Raw genomic sequence first — 17,936 nt, 5'->3', positions numbered from 1 at the left:
AAACCCACACCATGTGCTCTGCCAGGATAGGGGCAGAACCCACGGGCTGCCGTGGGGGTCTTGAGGGTTGACATATAATTGCCACCACCACAGCCTTCATCCTTCTAAAATGTCTCCTTTCTTAGCATGGTCCGGATCAAAGGTTCAAAATCCAATTAAAAACTGTGTTGTTCCTCCTTTGGTCGCCCAGAACCAAGGTCACACATACACGTGTATTAAATTTGGAATTATAATCAGTTTTGCCCCAGAATGGGCTTGAAAATCAGGGCACCAGGGCAGTTGTTTTCATGCTTCTCTGCCGCCCGGCCCTGAAGGCGCCATCTTTGCTGGGTGACGTCCTGTAGGTTTTGTCACCCAAACTGCGTGTACCTCACTCCTTTCCAGCACAGGCACAGTGTGACGGGGGTGACAAGCCATCCAGCAAACTGACTGACCACAGTGCTGTAACCCAAATTTCAGGGGGTCACAAATACCCCAGAACACGCTCCGCTGGTGCGTAACACCAACATGGCCCCTCATGACAAGATGGCCGCCAACCCCGCCATGCTTGGCACGAGCTGTGAGGGAGGATGGGGATCCCCACTTGCCGCCGATCCACCCCCTCTGAGGGGGAATGAGTGGTGTCTGTGGTGGGTGCTGCCGAAATGTGCCCCAGCGAGGCGGGAGGGCGGGGGGCAGGAACCCATCTTACGCCTGGTGTGAGGCACAGGAGGGAGCCCGGGCAGCCGCCCTGTCGCTCCCTGTGTCCCCGGGGACTCGTGTCTCCCTCCTTTCTGTTTCAGCCCCCCGTGTCCATCCCTGGTGGTCACGGTGTGGGGGTGCCGCCCCTCAGCCCCTCTCCCTCTCAGGGTGCGGGGCGGCCGTGTTTGTTCTCCTCGCGGCGCCTGTTATCAGCTCACAACACACACAGGAAGTCCTGTCTGGGATTGTCCATCCCCGGCCTGATTTATACAGGAAGAAAAGCATAAAAAGCCGCCCTTCCACCTCAGCAGCCACCTCCTGCCTGTGCGTGGCCGGCAGCTGGCCATGCTGGGGCCACCAGGCAGGTGCCTGGGCCCGCTGGACCCGGGGTGGCCGGGCAGGGATGGCCACCGGGAGCCATCTGGGAGCACAGCACTGGGGCTGCTCCCAGCGCAGCGGGGGACAGTGGGGTGCCACAGGTACTGTAGAGCCATAATGGGAATGGGGTGGATGGGATGGGATGGGATGGGATGGGATGGGATGGGATGGGATGGGATGTGGGGCTGGCGCTGGGGCAGCGGGAGTGTCCTTGCCAGGTGAGACCCTGCGGGCTCTGGGTGGTTTTGCCCCTGCTGAGGCAGAGATGATGGTAGGAGCGTGGAGCAAACAAGGGCGTAAAGGATCTTTTGGAGCACATGGGTGTGTAAAGCATCCTTCAAAGCACAAGGGTGTGTAAAGCGTCCTTTAAAGCAGAAAGGTGTGGAGAGCATCCTCCACCTGAGCTCCTGGTGCGGCTGTCTGCTTTGCTCAGAGTGGAGCTCAGCCTCCAGCACTTTTATTTTTAATTCACCCCACTGGCACTCGGGATGTTTTCCAGGAGCAGAGAACTCCACGGGTAAATTTTACCTCCTGTGCGTGTAGAGGCTGCAAACACTTGCACAAATTCCTGTGAGATGGCTGCAAATTCTTAGCAAATCTCTTCACTTTCCGTTACTCTTTCCCTTTTTCCTTTGCCTGCTCTCTGACCACTGATACACCACCGCACTGTCCATCCTTCTGCCCGTGTTCCCTGCCTGCCGGTCTCCTCTCTGTGCTGCCAAATTCAGCCCCAGATCCAGGCAGGATGAGGGGCAGGACAGGGATGTGGGCAGGGATTCTCCTGCCTGTCACACCAAGGCTTTGTCCTGCCTAACAGCCGAGCCTGGAGTGTGCCGGGTGTGCATGCCTGGAGCTCAGCAAAGCCTTCCAAATTTACAGCCATGGAGCCGGCTGATTTTCATGCTGTCTGTTTTCAGCTACCTGCCTGTATTTTGGGATAAAAGAGCAGCTGAGATACCACACCAGTGAATACTCTCAATAGAAATAACCCAGCATACTTTTTCCAAGGGTCTAACATTCGTGGAATCAATTCGCTGAGCAGAGAATAAAAAAATAAGAAGAAACAACAAGGCTTTGTCAGTGATGAAATCAATTTAAGACTGGATTGGGAAGCTGTGCGAGGCAGAAGTCCAAATGTGGTGGCTGGATCCTGAGCATCCTCAAAAATAATCCACCTCTGGGCAGGAGTGGAAAACATGGAGTCTGTCCTGGCAGAGTCTCAGTATTCTTCCCTGTGATCTGCCGATGGAGTTACTCCCCCCTCTCTGCTGTTCCACTACCATCTCTCACAAGTTTCCCTGGAGGTAAGAAAGAGAAAATGAATCTGGTCTGGAGGCTCATTTGAGGTATTTCCCAGGCTCTGCTGCTGCAGATGGGGCTGGCCCGGGGGAGGCAGATTTACAAACTGCAACAAATTAGGGTAAACCAACCTGCCTCACAGCCCCACCAGCAGCAGGGGGGCATGGCAAAACACCAGGGGAGAGGTCTCAGACCAGACAGGGAAAGAAAAGCGTCTCTGCAAAGAGAAGGGGGTGATCAGAAATATTTTCTTTTGCTCTGTCCTCTCTCCCGAAGGGAGCTCTTGGATCCCCATCCTGCTCATAGCCTGTGAGGTGAGGGCAGAGAGGAGCTCTGCTTAGTACAGGTTCCTGGAGCTGGAGATTTTCTCCTGGAAGAGAAGGATAATCAGAGCAAAAATCAGAGCATTTCTTGTGGGAAATGCTCTTTGCTGAGCTGCTCCCTAGGATGGTCACGGTTCAGGGACCAAGCTGTCCTGCATCTCCCAGCTATCCCACTGCACTTCCCATGCTCCCCTCTGGAATGATTCACTGGGGAAGTGGGGTGGGGGACCATTCCCTGCTGACTAATGCCGTGTTTTGCCAGGGAAATTTCACAGAAAGCTGCAAAATTCAGTTTATTCCTGGGTGGGATGAATCATTTCCCAGTTTTTACACTGCAGCCACTGCTGCCTTCTCTAAATGTAAATAAGAGCTCAAGTGTGCATGCAAAGGAAAATAAACCTAGCTATGGGATGTTGCCCTGTTCTTGCATTTGTTTTTGCACAGCTGCAGCTCGGCTGCTGGTTGTCCCCATGGTCACCTTAAGTTATAACACACCTGTCCTGAGACACTTAATGCTTGTTAAGTCCTTAACTCAGGCAAAAAAAATACCACTTTGTGGGGCTCCAGTCTCGGTTATAATACACAGAGCCCTGGGCAACTGGTGACAACAGACTGAGAGCTACAGGCCAAGTACCTTTCTTGGTTTGACCTGTTTTTATCCCACTGCCATCAGTGGACTCATCTAGATTTCCACTGAGATAACTGGTCTGCAGCTGACGCAGCTGAGAACAATATAGGACATAATAGAATAGTGGGAGGTCGTTTTCCTCACAGAGCTCTGCAGAGCAGGGGCTGCTCCAAAGCCTCAACTCAAGTGTAAAGTTTACAAACAGCCTTATGAAAAACCTGAGCAGAAGAATTTGTCCTAGAACAGGAAAAGCCATTCCCCCCTTTTTTTGAGAAGCACCAAAAATTCCTATTGCTTTAGCAAGTGCTTCCAGTTCTGTGCCAGACCCCCGCAGAGGCCAGCGAGAGCCCATTGTCCACAGCAGGTACGGGGTCAGCCAGGGCTTGTAGCAGCTGAAAGGTTTTGCATCTGTATGTGTGTCACTCTCCTGCCTGTCCCCCCATCCATCTGCCATTTCAGCACCTCTGGCCCCAGTTTGGGGCAGCACTCGTGTGCCTGGGCACGTCCCGTTTTCTGTGATGGGATGGAAGTGCTCCTCTCTGATGTGGGACTTTAGTGCTGACCTCCTATTAATTCTCCTCTGTTATCATTCCTTTTTTGTGCCTACAGAGCCAGAGCAAAGTTAAGTCCCCCCATCCCCAGATACCTCACACCCTCCAAGCTCTCCTATCACACAGGGGACCACTTCCAGCCCACAGCTCCGTGCCTTGATCCACCACAGATGCTCTCAGGGGGATGTTGGATGGCCAGGCAGGTGCATTGGGCTTGGCAGGTCTGTGGGACAGGCTCTAGGAAACAGGGGGGTGGGTGAAAATCTGACTTTTGCAGCCAGCCCAGTGCTCAGCCTGAGACCTGCTCCAGGCCAGCACTCGGTGTCCTTCACAGCTCACGCTGGTGGTAAAACCAGTGGGAGACAAGGAGGTTTTGACATTGTTAAATCTAAGAGGGAGGTTGGGCAGAAACATTTCTTTCTTGGCCTGGAGACAGGCATTAATATTAGATGTCATGGGAGTACACTTCTAGTGTGTGAGGGAGAAAGCTGTGGGGGAAAAATGTAAAACATTGGTCAAGGGAGGACTTCAAATTCAGACAGCCTTGCAGGCAGGAGCCAAAATCCCTTGCTGCCTTTGTCAGAAGCTCATTACACTGACCTTAACAGTGCCAACAGATCTGATCTTCCCCCACTCTGAACTGGCATAACTCCTGCTTCCAAGGGAACTTTGCCAGGCAGTGTCCTGGGGGATTTCCTCCCAGCATAATGAATATTAGCACATAAGACACCTAACCCTCCCCAAGAGCAGAGGATTAAATGCTCTTTTAATGGGCTATAAGCAGTTCTTTAGCAGCTGACACGGGCACTTGCTTGAGTAAAGATTTGACCCAATAAATGGAATTGCGAAGCAAACATTTTGCAATTAAAATACTGGCAGAATTTTAAAATGCTCAGTGCACTTAGGGAATAATTGCCTAATGGCTGAGAAGGCTCCACAGGGGACCCTGGAAGGTGGTGTGCTCGGTCCTGTGCTGGGGGGTGTCCTGCAAAGAGCTGAAGGATGAGTACATCCTCTTCCTCACCATCAAATTTACGCTTGGTATCCCAGGGCCTCAGGCAAAGGTTTCCCAAGCAGTTAGGGCCTCCCTGTGCCTACCACAGTGTCACAGTGTCCGTGCCTCTGGCACACCAGTGGTGTGAGCTCAGTGCCAGTGCCACAGGGAGTCACGATCCTGCTTCCATCCTCCACCCCACTCCACAAATGTTTCATCCTCCACAGCTCCACACCTTTGGGAGTGTCCAGGGCATCCCACACCAGGTCCATCATGGGCAAGGGCTGGGTCACTGGTCTCTGCCTTCCTGACAAGGGGAGTGTAACAGTGGGCTTTTTCTGTCCTGACAGTAAGAAACCAAGATGCTCCTTAAGGAAAGGATCCCTGCCCAGGACACATGATGGAGCACCGTGGACAAGGTGAGTGCCTTGGCTGCAAAATGAGATCCCGTGCTTTCAGCATGGCCGGATGGAGAAGCTTTCCCTTGGCTTCCAAATGCATTTTGCAATTATTAGGCAATAATTCAAGCTCTGTTCATCTCCCCCGTACACCAGAAAAAACAGTAACACTCTCGGCATAACAAGATAATTACCGTCCCTTCAAGGCTCTTGGGAAAAGTTGCCTCTGCTTCGTGTTTAGGAGATTAAATGAGCTGAAATCATTCCCGGGAGGTAGGATGGATCCACAGGGTGAGCAACCCCGCCTGTGCTGTATGAGATGCTGTGTAACGTGGAGCTGTGCTTCCACCAGCACCAGCAAGCCTTTCCTTTGCTGCTGGGAGGGATCCCAGCACATCCCAGAGCGGATTCCCCTCTGTTCCCTTCCTCAGGGAGAATCCCACCAAAACTCCTTTCACACGGGGAGCCCCACTCCAGAACACCAGCACCCATCAGCTTCCCGGGGGGGTGCAGCACGACCCGAGACAGCTCCAGTTCCATCAGCGGCCTCAGCGTATCCCTGAGGAAATAGAGGGGATGGGCCAGTGATCTCAGTTGCTCTTTTGGCGCCATTGTTGTTTAGCTGGTAAATATTTCCTTTAAATGCTTACATGCTTTCGAAAAAATTACAAAACTTAATGGGAACAAATATTCCCAGGGGGCTGTATCCTGCCATTCATTCGCACATCAGATCCCCGCTATCTTCAAGAATGGCTCTGTGCATGGGCAGGCGCCTAAGTCATTTGAAAAACAATAAGCCTCTGTGCTCTAATTTTCCAGACAAAAATGTAGACAAAACAAGTGGCAATTTGGCACAAACCGAACTGCTTTGATAAATAACTGGGCATTTTAAGAGGAGCAGCCTGTAGGCAGCTGGGATGGGCTGCCTGAGCTGTGCCGGGGCAGGTGTTGCCCAGCCGGAGCTGAGCCCAGTGTGTCACCCTTGGGAGTCTCTCGGGGTCGATCCTCACATGGCTCCACAGCTGGGGGGCCCTCCAAGGAATCCTGTAATCATCCTTTAGGGCTCGCTGAAAACCAGCCTCCCTGTCCTGGCAATTTATTGCCGGCTTCTGCAGGACTTCGCTGTTGTAATGAGCTCAGGGGGATTAACGGGGCACGGCGGGAGGCTGTGGACCAGGTCTCTAACCTAGGGAAACACGTCTCCTCTTAAAATTATACGTGCTCGTGGGGAGTGCGGAACCAGCCACAATATTTTTTAGCAAAGGGAAATAAATTTGCCCTGGGCACTGCACTGGCGATGGACCATTTCCCCGGGGAGTCTGAACACCCCTGGGCGAGGGGCCGGGGGCTGCGCTGGGATCTCCCCCTCTTGCTATAATCCCCTGCCCACCCAGGCGAGCTGGGCCATAGGGGGTTCAGGGACCTCGTGTCCTCGCAGTGTGGGGCACGCCGGGGCTGAGGGGCTCAGCCTGACGTGGAGTCACCAGGTAAGGCTCCAGATCAATCCAGGGCAGGGGTTTCTTGCAATCCCGCCTCTATCAGAGGCAGCGAAAACTCACGGGGCGCACCACCAGCGTGTCCCACCACCCCAGGCTGGGCTCCTGGGGGGGTCCTGCCCTGTCCCCGCATGACTCCCCCCCCCCGCAAGAACTGATTTCTCCGGCGGTCTTGCCGTGTCCCCAGATGTTCCCGGGGCGCCGGGGGCAGGTGGCGGCCGGCGGGGCGGGGGCAGGCGGAGGCTCCCCGGGCCCCGGCGCTTCCCCCCGGCCGGGAGGCTCCACTTTCCTCCCCGCCGGGAGCTCATTGGGCCGGGGCGGAGGGACCGGCTCGGGCCGGGGGAGGAAATGCGCGGGGGGCCGCGGCGCGGCGGCGACTCCGCGGCTCCGGCACCGCCACCGGTGAGTCCCGGCGGGCACCGCCCGGCGCTCGGCACGGCCGGAGGGGCCGCGGCCGCATCCCCCGGCGGGGAGGGGCGGGGGGTGCCGGCGGAGCGGAGCTCGGTACCGCAGCGCTGGGAGGGCGGCCGGGGGGGCCCCTGGGCCGGCGGAGGGGCTGCGGGGCTGCGGGCAGTGCCGGGGAGCGGGGATGGGGCTGCTGCGGCCGCGATGAGCATCCCTGCGCCGCGTCCTGGCAGCCCCCCGGGGTACCCGTGTCCCTACAGTTCTTGCAGCCCCCCGGGACACTCGCGTCCCTTTACACGCTGTGACACCCGGGATACTCGCGTCCCTGCAGTTCCTTCAGCCCCCCGGGACACCGGGTCCGCGCAGATCCTCGGACACCCGCGTCCCCGCAGCCCCCAGCGGCCTCCGGGGGTCCCCGCAGCCCGCTCCGTGATTCCCGGATCCCCGCAGCCGCTGCGTGATAACGGTGTCCCTGCAGCCCCCGCGGTCCCGTGTCCCTGTGTGCCGCCGCACCGTGCCGTACCCCCGGAGCCCCCTCCGCCGTTCCCCCTCCCTTCTCCCCGCTCCATAGTACCCGCATCCCCGCGTCCCGCTCCATCCCGCCCGCACCGCGTGCCGTGCCCCGCGGTGCCGCATCCCAGCCTGCGCAGGGAACAGCTGGAGGTGTCTGTAAGGAACAATCCATCCCCCTGCGGCTGGTGCAGACCCTCTCCAGGAGGGTTTGGCTCTAAGGGCACAGGCCAGGGCCAGAGCACGGCTTGGAGCCACGGTTTCACCTGCAGAACCAGGCCAAGCTGTTGGGAAAAGTGCAGCCTGTGAGGTTTATTGCATCCTCCCGAGGGGCTGGATTGTCTCGTATCCCTTTGCAGGCAGAGCTCGATTCCTCCTGCTGCCATCAGCTGGATCTTTAGTCTTGGTTCCATGGGCAGAGCTGCACAAAGTGCTGCTCACCTGTGCGGTGGGTTGTGTTTGCCATTGGTGGCTGTGGCAGGTGAGGCAAGGGCAGACTTAGGAGAGCTATAGGAATATTTCTGGCTGGCAGGAGAAGGATCCCCAGACTCACAGGAGCACGTGGCCAGCCAAGGAGCCTTTGCTGACTCCTGAAGCAGCAGAAACTTAGAGGCACCCGCATAGTTTCACTTGCCAGACCTCTTCATTTGAGGGACTACAAAGGCAGTGACCAAAAACTATTTTTTTTAACATCATAAAAAGATGTTTCTTGGGTTATATGTGTTAAAAGAGCAATATTAGAATAGGTGGTGGCAACAGGTTGGAAGATCTTCAGTGGCTATAAAGAGGCTGATTTTCATAAAATTATAGAAAAGACAAGTATAGACTATCATGTTTTGCACTTTTGCAACTTTTTCTTGTATGAAGCGACCATAGTTTTATGACCCAGAGGGATCCTCTGAACACTCGAGGTAGGGCAGTGCTGCTCCATTTCAAAGTGAAAAAACAAACCGTCTGTATTTTAGGCTCGTGCCCTGCGTTTCTTGCTGTCCCCACAGGGAAAGCTCCAATGGCAGCCACGGGAATCCTGTGGGAGGACGGAGATGGTTGGCAGAGTTTGACTTAGAGACTTCAGAAGAAGCACTGCTGGCCTGGGGATCTGGGATTGTAGGGAAAATATGTGTCCCAGTATAGCCCTGGGAAAAGCTGGCTGGCGGAGCAGGGGGGAGTTAGTGTGTCTGTACACCACTGTCCTTGGGATGTCTCCAGGAGAACTGGGGAAAAAGAAGGCTTCTTCACTACTTTTAAAAAACCTTCCTGCAGGTCAAGCAAGGTTTGCTTTCCTGGTGGTGGAGATGCCATAAATCAGTCATTAGGAGATGAAGTTTTGTGCTATGTTTGGAGGAGAATGGAGGACTATAGGCTCTATAGCACCAAAATCCTCCTTACATCCTCAGAACCGGGCTTGCATGGAAATATGCTGTGATATTTGACATTTGATAGTTGATGTTTGATATTAAGGAACAGGAAGGCACCAGACTGGTTTCTCTGCAGTTGTGAGTCTCCATCTTTCCATGTTTAAGTTTCTCTGCCTGCACAAAGGAAAGGATGATCCTGAGTGCCTCAGAGGAGGGATTTGAGACCTGCAGGCTCTACAGATATATGGTGGCTATCCCTAACAAGTCGTCTCAGAGTTAGGAATTAATCCTAATGGAGATTGGGGATCCACCTGCAACTTTCCAGTCCAATCCCACCCCAGAGCACTTGGGGATTTTAGCAAGTTGGTTTGCAGTCACCATATTTCCAGTCTCAGAAGGAGGTTTCTTGTGTTGCCTCCCTTTTCTCAAGGTTTAATCAGAACAACAGATTCTTTCTTTAATTGGTGTATGTTTAAGGTGGGTTTCTTTATTTCTTCCTCCTTCAGCTGCTGCCATCCGGAGGCCAACTGGTTTGTTTAAATGCAATACTGTTTAAATTAGATATTGTTACTGACCTTCTTCTGCCTTGTTTCATGTTTGTCCTCAGCTAGAAAATCAAAAGCTCTTTATTTGTGGCTCAGATCTGACTCTGCAGACGGTACATATGGCCCTTGCAGCACTTTTCTCTGGCACGAACTTGTATTTTAAAGAGAAGAAGATCAGATTTCAGTGTGTTATGTGGTGGGAAAACATAGCTTTACAATGCTGTGTGGATTAAGAAATTAGGGGCCATTGTTTTGCCCTCACTGCCTAGAATTAGCAGAGTGTTTCGGGCGACACAGGTCCCTTCCCTGTCTCTCAACACTGAGTGGACCCTGGTGCTGTGAGAGCCTCTCCAGGCATCCCCTGGGGTAAATCACCACCACAATATTGAGATGAGTGGGGAAAAGTGGGTTTGTGCCTGGAGGAGCTCCCTCCTTTCCAGGGGTGTGTCCCCCTTTCCAGGGGTATGTCAGATGTCACCAGCTGGGGAAGGACATGCATGTTCACACTGCTCTTCTCCTGTTTGCAGGGTTCCACGCTGAAGGACAGGACATGTGGTAGGAGGCAGCACATCCCACTGAAGAGCGAGAGCTGGTCGTGCTGCACAGCCCGGGGTGCTGTGGGAGGGACAGGACATGTGCCACCTCAGCTGCCTCCTCTCGGGACTCCTCCTCATCCTCAGCACCACCAGCACCGATGGCTTTGCCCGGGCAGGGTAAGGCCCCATTCTGTCTGCACCTCCCAGGTGTGCCCATGTGCATGTCATGGTGAGGCACATCCTCCCCAGGTGAAGAGCCCTGTTTGGCAGCATGGACATGGGCAGCTCCCCGGGCTGGTCAGGAGGTGGAAGAAGGCTCTGGCAGCCCTTTGCTGGTTGTTTGCTTTGTCACTGAAGCTAAAAAACCTCTCAGAGAAAATGCCCGTTTAGCTCCAGGCAGGGACACAAAGACACTCTGGGCTTTTTGTTCGTGAGAGTCAAAAGGTGATCAGGAATTATTATTATTGTCTCTTTCAAGCACATCCTTCACAAAAATATTTGTGAAATCTTGCTATCAATCACAGCAGCTGAGCCTTGTAAAAAAGTTGTCAAAGGAGGATGCAGCTCCCATCAGAGGAGGATGCAGCTCCCAGCTCTGATGGACACAACATCTAGGGGACACGGGTGTGGAATGCCCTGGTGGGCTGGTGCCTGCTGCGCCCAGGATGGTGCTGTGGTCCATGATCCTGCAAATCCAGCAATTTCCCTTCCCTTTCCAGGAAAAGGGTCTGACCTGGCACTCGGGATCCCAGTATAGGCTGGGCAGGCACAGCTCAGCTCCCACTGCATCAGAGGAAGCCCAGAGCTCAGTGCCCCAGATTCTTCCCCAACCAAGAGGAGCTGGAGCTCAACATCCACCTCTAGATACAGCTCACATTTTCTACAAAGTTTGTTTTTACACTGAAATGCTCCTCCAGCATCAAACCTTTCACATTCTGAAACCACAGCTGAATTCCTCACTCTCACGCACAGGCTGCAACCAGAGCTTTATTCTAAATTTTGCAAAGCAAACAATTGCCATTTAAAAATTGCATTTTCTATAACATTAATCACGAGGCTGAGAGGAGTTCTCTGGAGTTAATGGAAGCCATCTGATGTCCATGCTAATTCCCAGGCTTTTTATTTTAGTTTCTAATTGAGCTGGGAGGCTGAGATGAGGGGATGAGTTCCTCAGTGGGACTGACCTGCTTGGGCTGAAAAATGTTGAAAAAGAGGGTATTTAACCAAGACCACTTTGGCTGTTAACCTTGGGAAAGTTTTTGGCTGGATAACAGTTATCTTAGGATATCTTAGGAAGGCTGGAGGGCCCCTTTCATCTAGCCTCTATTTTTTTTTGCGGTGAGCCTGACCCTGCCTGTGAAGTCATTAATTTCTTAGTGACCACAGAGGCATCTGTTTCAGGAATGCAAAAGTCTCAGAAAGGAAAAATCCACCCAGAAAATGAGTAATTTTGGGGGAAGGGAGATGATGAATGGAATGAGTAAATAATCCCTAAATCTGAGTCCTGACTGCTCCCCTGGGACAGAGGGACCGTGCTGGGTGAATGTTCGAGGAGGCATCAGTGCCTTGGCACAGGGGCAGGGGGGGGAGTGCCTGTACAGCCCAAAGTGCTCCAGATTTGGGCCAGTGCCCCAAAACAGCTTGAAGTGGCCTCCCAGGGCACTGGGGCAATTAGGCACTGCTGTTTCACTCACCCTCTGCAGAGAGGGGCTGTCAGGCCCCGTCCTGGCGGGTGAGATGTGACCCTGTCCCCTCTGCTCAGCCGCAGGGTCTGTGCCGCGGCGCCGCAGAGCCGGGCGGGCGCCTACACCGAGTCCCACGTCCAGCCCGTCTACCAGCCCTACCTCACCACCTGCCAGGGCCACCGTGTCTGCAGCACCTACAGGTGAGGGCACTGCCTGTGCCACGGACCTGCTCCCAGTGTGGCAGCAACTGGGGGGGCTGTGGGAGGGGGCAGTCCTGCCTCGATCCAAAGGGACGAGGCTCCCAGTGCCTGGTGGTGGGTGCCAGTGCAGGGAACAGGATGCTCGATCCAAAGGGACGAGGCTCCCAGTGCCTGGTGGTGGGTGCCAGTGCAGGGAACAGGATGGAGGCTTGGGGAAGGTGCTCTGGCACCCGGCTCAGCCCCATCCTTGCACTGCAGGACCATCTACAGAGTTGCCTATCGGCAGAGGTACAGGCAGCTGCCTGAGCCCGTGGCCTCGTGCTGTCCCGGCTGGAGCAGAGCAAACACTCACACGCCCAGCTGTAACAGAGGTAAGAGGTTGCTGGACCAGTGCTCATCCCCAGATCCCTCGTGTTCCTGGAGGAAGCCCATTCACCAACACTCTGCCTGTCAGGTGGATTCTCCCTCTAGGAAAGCATTTAAATTTTAAACATCACAACCAAATGCAGTTCAATATCTGATTAATTCCCAGCCTTTCTCTGCTGTCTCTTGGGCCTTTTTCCTTTGGGATTGCTCATTACCTCTATAGTTAACAGCGGATAAATAAAGCGAGTAATTCCTTTCCACATAAATCAGCAGTAATGGAAGAGAAATGCTTTCAGGAGGCCACAAATGCAAACCACAGCAGCAGTCAGTCCATCCCCTGACAAGCTCAGTCCATCACCCTCCTCCCTCTGTCCTGCTGCCCCTGGGCTGGTGCTGGTGTGTGTTTTGAGGTGTGCAGTGTGTGTGTTGCATCCAGGGTGGGAGGGGGGAGCTCAGGACCCCCAGAACTGCCGGGTGACGCTGTGCTGGTGTTTCCTCTCACAGCTCTCTGCTGGGTGCCGTGCCAGAACGGCGGGAGCTGCACCTTCCCTGGCAGATGTGCCTGCCCACCCGGCTGGACGGGGCGAGCCTGCCAGACAGGTACTGGCCATGTCACTCCTCTCCCTGCTCTCTGTGCTGCTGCTGGAAGAGCTCGCCTTGGGAAGCATCAGAGCTGCTGCCATGGGGCTTTGGTTGTCCTTTGACCATGCACCGACCCCTTAGTGGGGACAGGGACCAGCACTGTGGCTCCTTACCAGACCTCGGGACGTGCCTAGTGCACACACATACACAGCTCCATGGCATTGATGCCTGATGGTCTGGCCAGGAAAGGGTGGGAAGCCTGGCTCCCAGGGGAACTCCCTTTGGTGAGCTCCTCAGTGCTCCCAGTCCTCATGTGCAGCCCTGGCACCCACATTTTCTCTCCGCTTCTGATCAGAGCGAGCAGAGCTGTGAGCACACCAGCAAGAGCCTTTCTGCAGCACAAAAACCTTGTGGGGCTGGCCCGAGGTTGTGTGCTTGTGATCCTCCCTCTCCCAGGCTTTGTAAACTCTTGCTGTAAACTAAGACACCCATTTACTGCAGGGACTAAATCTGTAAATATCCAGGGGTGGAAGGGAAGCCTGGCAGTCTCCAGGCACCAGGCTCCTCTCCAGCACAGGAGCAGCCCGATGCTCCTCACAGCACAGGGAAATCGGGCAGGGTGGAGCACACCAGTGGTGCAAAGCCCCTGCCATGGCATTTCCCAGCTTCTCCCAGCTTTCCACCCTCCTGTGAGGCAGAGGAGGAGTGTGTGGCATTGACCCATGCTGGGCTAGGCAGAGCTGAGCCCATCACTGACAGCTACGGCTCCAGCGCAGGAGGAAAAGATTTTCCCACTGCCTAAAACAGTGCTCGGGCGTGGGAAGCGGTTCAGCTCATTCTGCTTTGTGGGAACAGCTCTAATAACTCCCCCGTGTGAGGAGAGGTTACTGGGTTTTGTACACACTTGAAAGGCTGATGGCTCCTCACCACAGCTGGCTGGAACCAAAACCCTGGCCGTAAATCCAGGATGAGAGCCGGGCGCTGCCTGCGCCTGCCTGGCCAGAGCCAGGACGTTTCTGACCACAGCTTTTGCTTCTGCTCTGTTGTGGGGGGAGTGGGCAGAAGGGAGGAGGCCAGATCCCCCTCGGGCTTAGCACAGGTTTATCCAGCTGGGCTGTCCCAGATGCTGGTGGTGCTGAGACACCCAGAGCTGTGCCCAGCACAAACACCAGCACATTCCGGGGACACTTGCTGAAATTCCATTGCAGCCCCCCATGCCTAAGCCATTTGTGCCACTCACCCCTATCCCTCCTGCCCTCACTGAGTCATTCCTGTGTTTCAGATGTGGATGAATGTGCCAGCCAGAGCCATGGCTGCAGCCAGCTCTGCGTCAACACAGCCGGGAGCTACCGCTGCACGTGCCAGGATGGCTTTGCCCTCGCTGCTGATGACAAGGACTGCCGGCCCCTGGTGCCAGTGCCCGAGATGGACACCTTCAGCCAAGCAGGTAACCTGTCCCCCCAGTGCAGCCCCAGCTGCTCTGGGCCTTCAGAGAGCTGGGGTTAACACTCAGCATCACTGGCTGGAGCAGCTGTGGCCAGAGAGGGGACGACAGCCAGAGAACCCCTCGGCTTTATTCTTGGTGGCCCAGGAGTCCCTCTCCCACCCAAACAACTTCCCCTGTGCACAAATCCGTCTGTGAGAGTGACACAGCCTGGCTGTGGCTTGTGGTGTCCGGGATGTGCCTGTTCTCTCCATCACCATCATCGTTCCCACAGGGCAGGTCTGGAGCCTCGAGGAGCGGCGCTGGTGACGGCCCATTATTACTTTTGGTACGCGCTGTGACACTTCAAACTCGTACCGTGAGTAATAATGCGCTGTGGCCAGCACGGGCATCACGCAGCAAACACCTGGGAGAGCAGGGCACTGCCTGCATGTGCCATGCCTGCCTTTGTCCCTGTCCTGGGCCCTCAGCAGGATCGACTCCTTGTGCCCACCGTGGGACAGGGCACACTTGGGTGCTCTCTGACAACATGGGTGCCAAAGGCCAGGCTCCACCAGACACCTTGTCCTTCAAGCATCACCCCGTTACCAGAAGAATCCCCCGCTTTGTTGCAGGTGCTCCAGCAGCAGGAGAAGCCTGTGCCATTAGCAGCTGGACTAGATGCCAGTGCTTGCAGCAGATGTTGAATCCAGCTGATGCTCTGGGGCCTGATTCCGGCAGGGCAGACCCTGGGGGCTCACTGAGAGGGCAGGGGAAAACAGCAGAGCTTGGCCTGAGCCCTGCAGAGATGTCTTTCTCCCCAGCACCTTCCACTTCACCTTGGGCAATGGGCTTTTACTGACTGACCTTCCCCTGGTCACTTTTTCAGGTCCCTCCAATGAAGTGAAGGAAGAAATGAATGACCTGAGGAGCCGAGTGGAAGCGCTGGAGCAGGTGACTTCCAGCACACCCCTCTACCCTGCCCTGCTGCTGCTCGAGGCTGTGCTGAGCCAGCTCCCACCCCGGGCTGTTCACAGCCAGGGTTTCCCTCTTCCCCAGCTCTATTTTTAACACAGTGCTGGCCTCGGCAGCGATCCCAGCAGCAGTCCCAGCTGTGCTCCACGCTGCCGGCAGCACCCACGCCGCGGCTTTTCCAGCCCAGCAGCCCTTTGAACACCACCAAAGCCCCACGAGCCTGACCTGGTGGGTGCTGCATTCCTTCAGGAGGTCCTCCTGGTGTGGGGGGGACACACTCATGGCTCCCCTTCTCCCCGCAGAAACTCCAGCTGGTGCTGGCCCCTTTCCACAACCTCATGCCATCAGCGCCGGAGGACGTCGGCACAGACCCCATCAGCCGACTGTCCCACTCCCTCCAGCAACTGGACAGAATTGACTCCCTGAGCGAGCAGATCTCTTTCCTCGAGGAGCGGCTGGAAACGTGTAAGTGCCTGGAAAATCAGGGCTGAAGGATTTCCCTCCACCCACACTGGCCACAGTGAGCAGATGCAGGCCAGCGAGATCAGTAACACATATGCCACTGTTAATCTAGATCTCCCTCAAGCTCAGCAGCCTGCAATTAATAAAAGATGAACACAAACAGCCCATTAGCTTCATTTCAAAGCCGTTTCTGTGGCTGCACCATCTGACTGCCCATGTAGCAGCCAAAAATTGTAAGGTTGGCACAAGGAAACGTGGCTGCCGGGCAGAGCAGAGGGAGCCACTGTGAGCAGTGGGTCACGTCTGGCAATCAGCACTGCAGTCCCTTCCTGTATCCTTGTAATTTGGTCCTTAGAAAAGAACTCCCAGCTCTTAGGAAATTAACAGTCCAAGAAGTCAATCAGGGAAATTTAGGGAGCGTGCAAAAGTTGGCAGATTTACGAGCCTGGGAAGTTTTGGGCATTTCTTTTTGAAGCCTACAGACCAAGCAGTGCACCAGAGAGGGTCTCCCAAGTAGCAAACTGAGCAAGAGACCTCAGTGAGAGTTGCCATGGGTGAAGTGGCTGGAGGTGGGGGGGTCCTGCCTGGCATGTCCCCCCATGGCACCACAGAGAGGGGCAGCATCCCCTCATGGCCCTGTGGTGCTCTGGAGAGTGGCAGTTTGACTCCAAGCAGAGCACAACCATGTGAACACTTTATTTTGATAGGGAGCTCTTTGCAGCTCATTTTCCCATTAAATAATTCCAGAAACTAGGCATGGCTGGGCCAGCTCAGGAGCTGGTGTGCAGCAACAGCCCGGAGCTCGTGGCAGGAGACTCAAGAGAAACTGGTTCAGGGCATATCCAGTCCCAGTTCACTGCTTTCAGTAATGGCTTAGATGGAAAAGAATTCAAAGAACTTGTTTGAAGACAAAGTAGCTGCAAATAGACACTTAAAAAGCATCTCAGAAAGGGGTAATTATCAGAACCATGGAGTGTTCCAGCAGACTGAGTTTCCTAGTAGTGCTCTGTACATATTATTAGTGACAGCACTGAGGAATGTGAGCAGTATCACAAGGTAACATGGATTTATTCCAAGGGATGACTCCAAAGTGCTGAAATTAATTTTTGCCAAGCCTGCTCCAGCAAGCAAAACTTGTTTTTGTTCCTTTTCATGGTCTTGCAAGTCCCTGGAGGACACAAAACTGTCCTGTCATACTCCAGCAAGCCCTGGGGCTCGCAGGGCATCCCATGGAGTTACTCAGCCATCCACGTTCTGTGCCTGGTGAAGCATTTCACAACTGAATGCTACAATAAAACTGCACTCCCCAATTAGCTGCTCAGTGGGGGTGTGTGTAAGGACCAAGAAAAACTACTTTCTCTTTAAACCACCAGCAAAGGCACCAGAGGAGAGCTCTTGAAGTCATAACCACTTTGGCCTCTCTAAGTCTGAATTAGCCCTGATCCAGCACAGACTGTCACTGTTACTGTCACTGGCTTTGGGACACTGCACGCAGGGCCCAGGCAAGGACTGTGACACACCAGGGAGGTGAGAGTGACACTCCCTAGTGTGGTGGGACAGAGCTAGCCTAGGGTTGTTTGCCAAAGGGAAAGCTGCAAGTGTGGGTGATATTCACAGAGGTTTAAGGTCAATCTGCTTGGGAAAGAGACAAACCAAACCCAGGCTACGGATGTTGCTGAATTGTTTCTTTTTTTTCCATCTTCCCAGGTTCCTGCAAGAACGAACTCTAGCTGAACACCCGAGGCCTTGGAACAAGCCGAGTGCATCCGCAGCTCTTATCTCACTCTCCAGCCCCAGGCTGGGGACAAAGCCACATCATCTACAGGAAGGCACATGGTACCAGGAGAAGGCTGGTTTCCCATCAGCATCTCCATAATTTTCTCTTCCAGCTCACCTTATCAAAGGTCACGCAGTTACTTCCAAACTGGATTCCGAGCCCTCCACATCTCCCCCCTTTCCTGCTGGAGACGCAGCAAATAAATGCCTTACCTCGTGCCACGAGTGCCTGGTTGTGCCAGACTGCCTGTGTGTGAAGCTGAGTTTGTTTAGCTTTGCCTGGCTTTTCCTTAGCATTATATGCCAGGCCGTGCTCTCCCAGGGAGAGCAGGGCAGTGCTTCCCCACACTGCCCCGACTTGCTGT

General features: G+C 54.6%; 1 protein-coding gene across 9 annotated transcripts; it reads left to right on the top strand.

Moving 5' to 3' along the window:
- The first annotated feature begins 261 nt into the window (after positions 1 to 261).
- On the top strand, positions 262 to 17,814 carry EGFL7 (EGF like domain multiple 7). 9 transcript variants are annotated; one of them, XM_039379621.1, is made up of 10 exons: positions 986 to 1,160; positions 5,205 to 5,273; positions 10,094 to 10,279; positions 11,865 to 11,987; positions 12,246 to 12,358; positions 12,858 to 12,953; positions 14,218 to 14,382; positions 15,248 to 15,312; positions 15,435 to 15,561; positions 15,636 to 15,725. In XM_039379621.1, exons 3-9 carry the CDS (start codon positions 10,200 to 10,202, stop codon positions 15,555 to 15,557), a joined length of 765 nt encoding a protein of 254 aa, XP_039235555.1. In that variant the 5' UTR covers positions 986 to 1,160; positions 5,205 to 5,273; positions 10,094 to 10,199; the 3' UTR covers positions 15,558 to 15,561; positions 15,636 to 15,725. The 9 variants fall into 9 exon arrangements, with proteins under 9 accessions (XP_027587483.2, XP_039235555.1, XP_027587485.1 ...); XM_027731684.2 differs by lacking the exon at positions 15,435 to 15,561 and adding an exon at positions 2,068 to 2,363 and having other exon boundaries at positions 990 to 1,160; positions 15,636 to 17,491; XM_027731678.2 differs by lacking the exon at positions 15,435 to 15,561 and adding an exon at positions 1,977 to 2,363 and having other exon boundaries at positions 990 to 1,160; positions 15,636 to 17,491.
- The last annotated feature ends 122 nt before the right edge of the window (positions 17,815 to 17,936 follow it).

This window comes from Pipra filicauda, unplaced genomic scaffold (genome assembly GCF_003945595.2).
Source record: "Pipra filicauda isolate LSUMZ 115617 unplaced genomic scaffold, ASM394559v2 scaffold170_size1570365_pilon, whole genome shotgun sequence".
NCBI classification, from domain to species: Eukaryota; Metazoa; Chordata; class Aves; order Passeriformes; family Pipridae; genus Pipra; species Pipra filicauda.
This window is presented reverse-complemented; position numbering and strand designations above follow the sequence as displayed.

Excerpts from the sequence above, each read along its gene's own strand:
- EGFL7 (XM_027731682.2), top strand. The coding sequence starts at position 10,200 with ATGTGCCACCTCAGCTGCCTCCTCTCGGGACTCCTCCTCATCCTCAGC. Across the intron at positions 11,988-12,245 it reads CGTGTCTGCAGCACCTACAG|GACCATCTACAGAGTTGCCT; the intron begins GTGAGGGCACTG and ends CTTGCACTGCAG. Across the intron at positions 12,954-14,217 it reads GGGGCGAGCCTGCCAGACAG|ATGTGGATGAATGTGCCAGC; the intron begins GTACTGGCCATG and ends CCTGTGTTTCAG.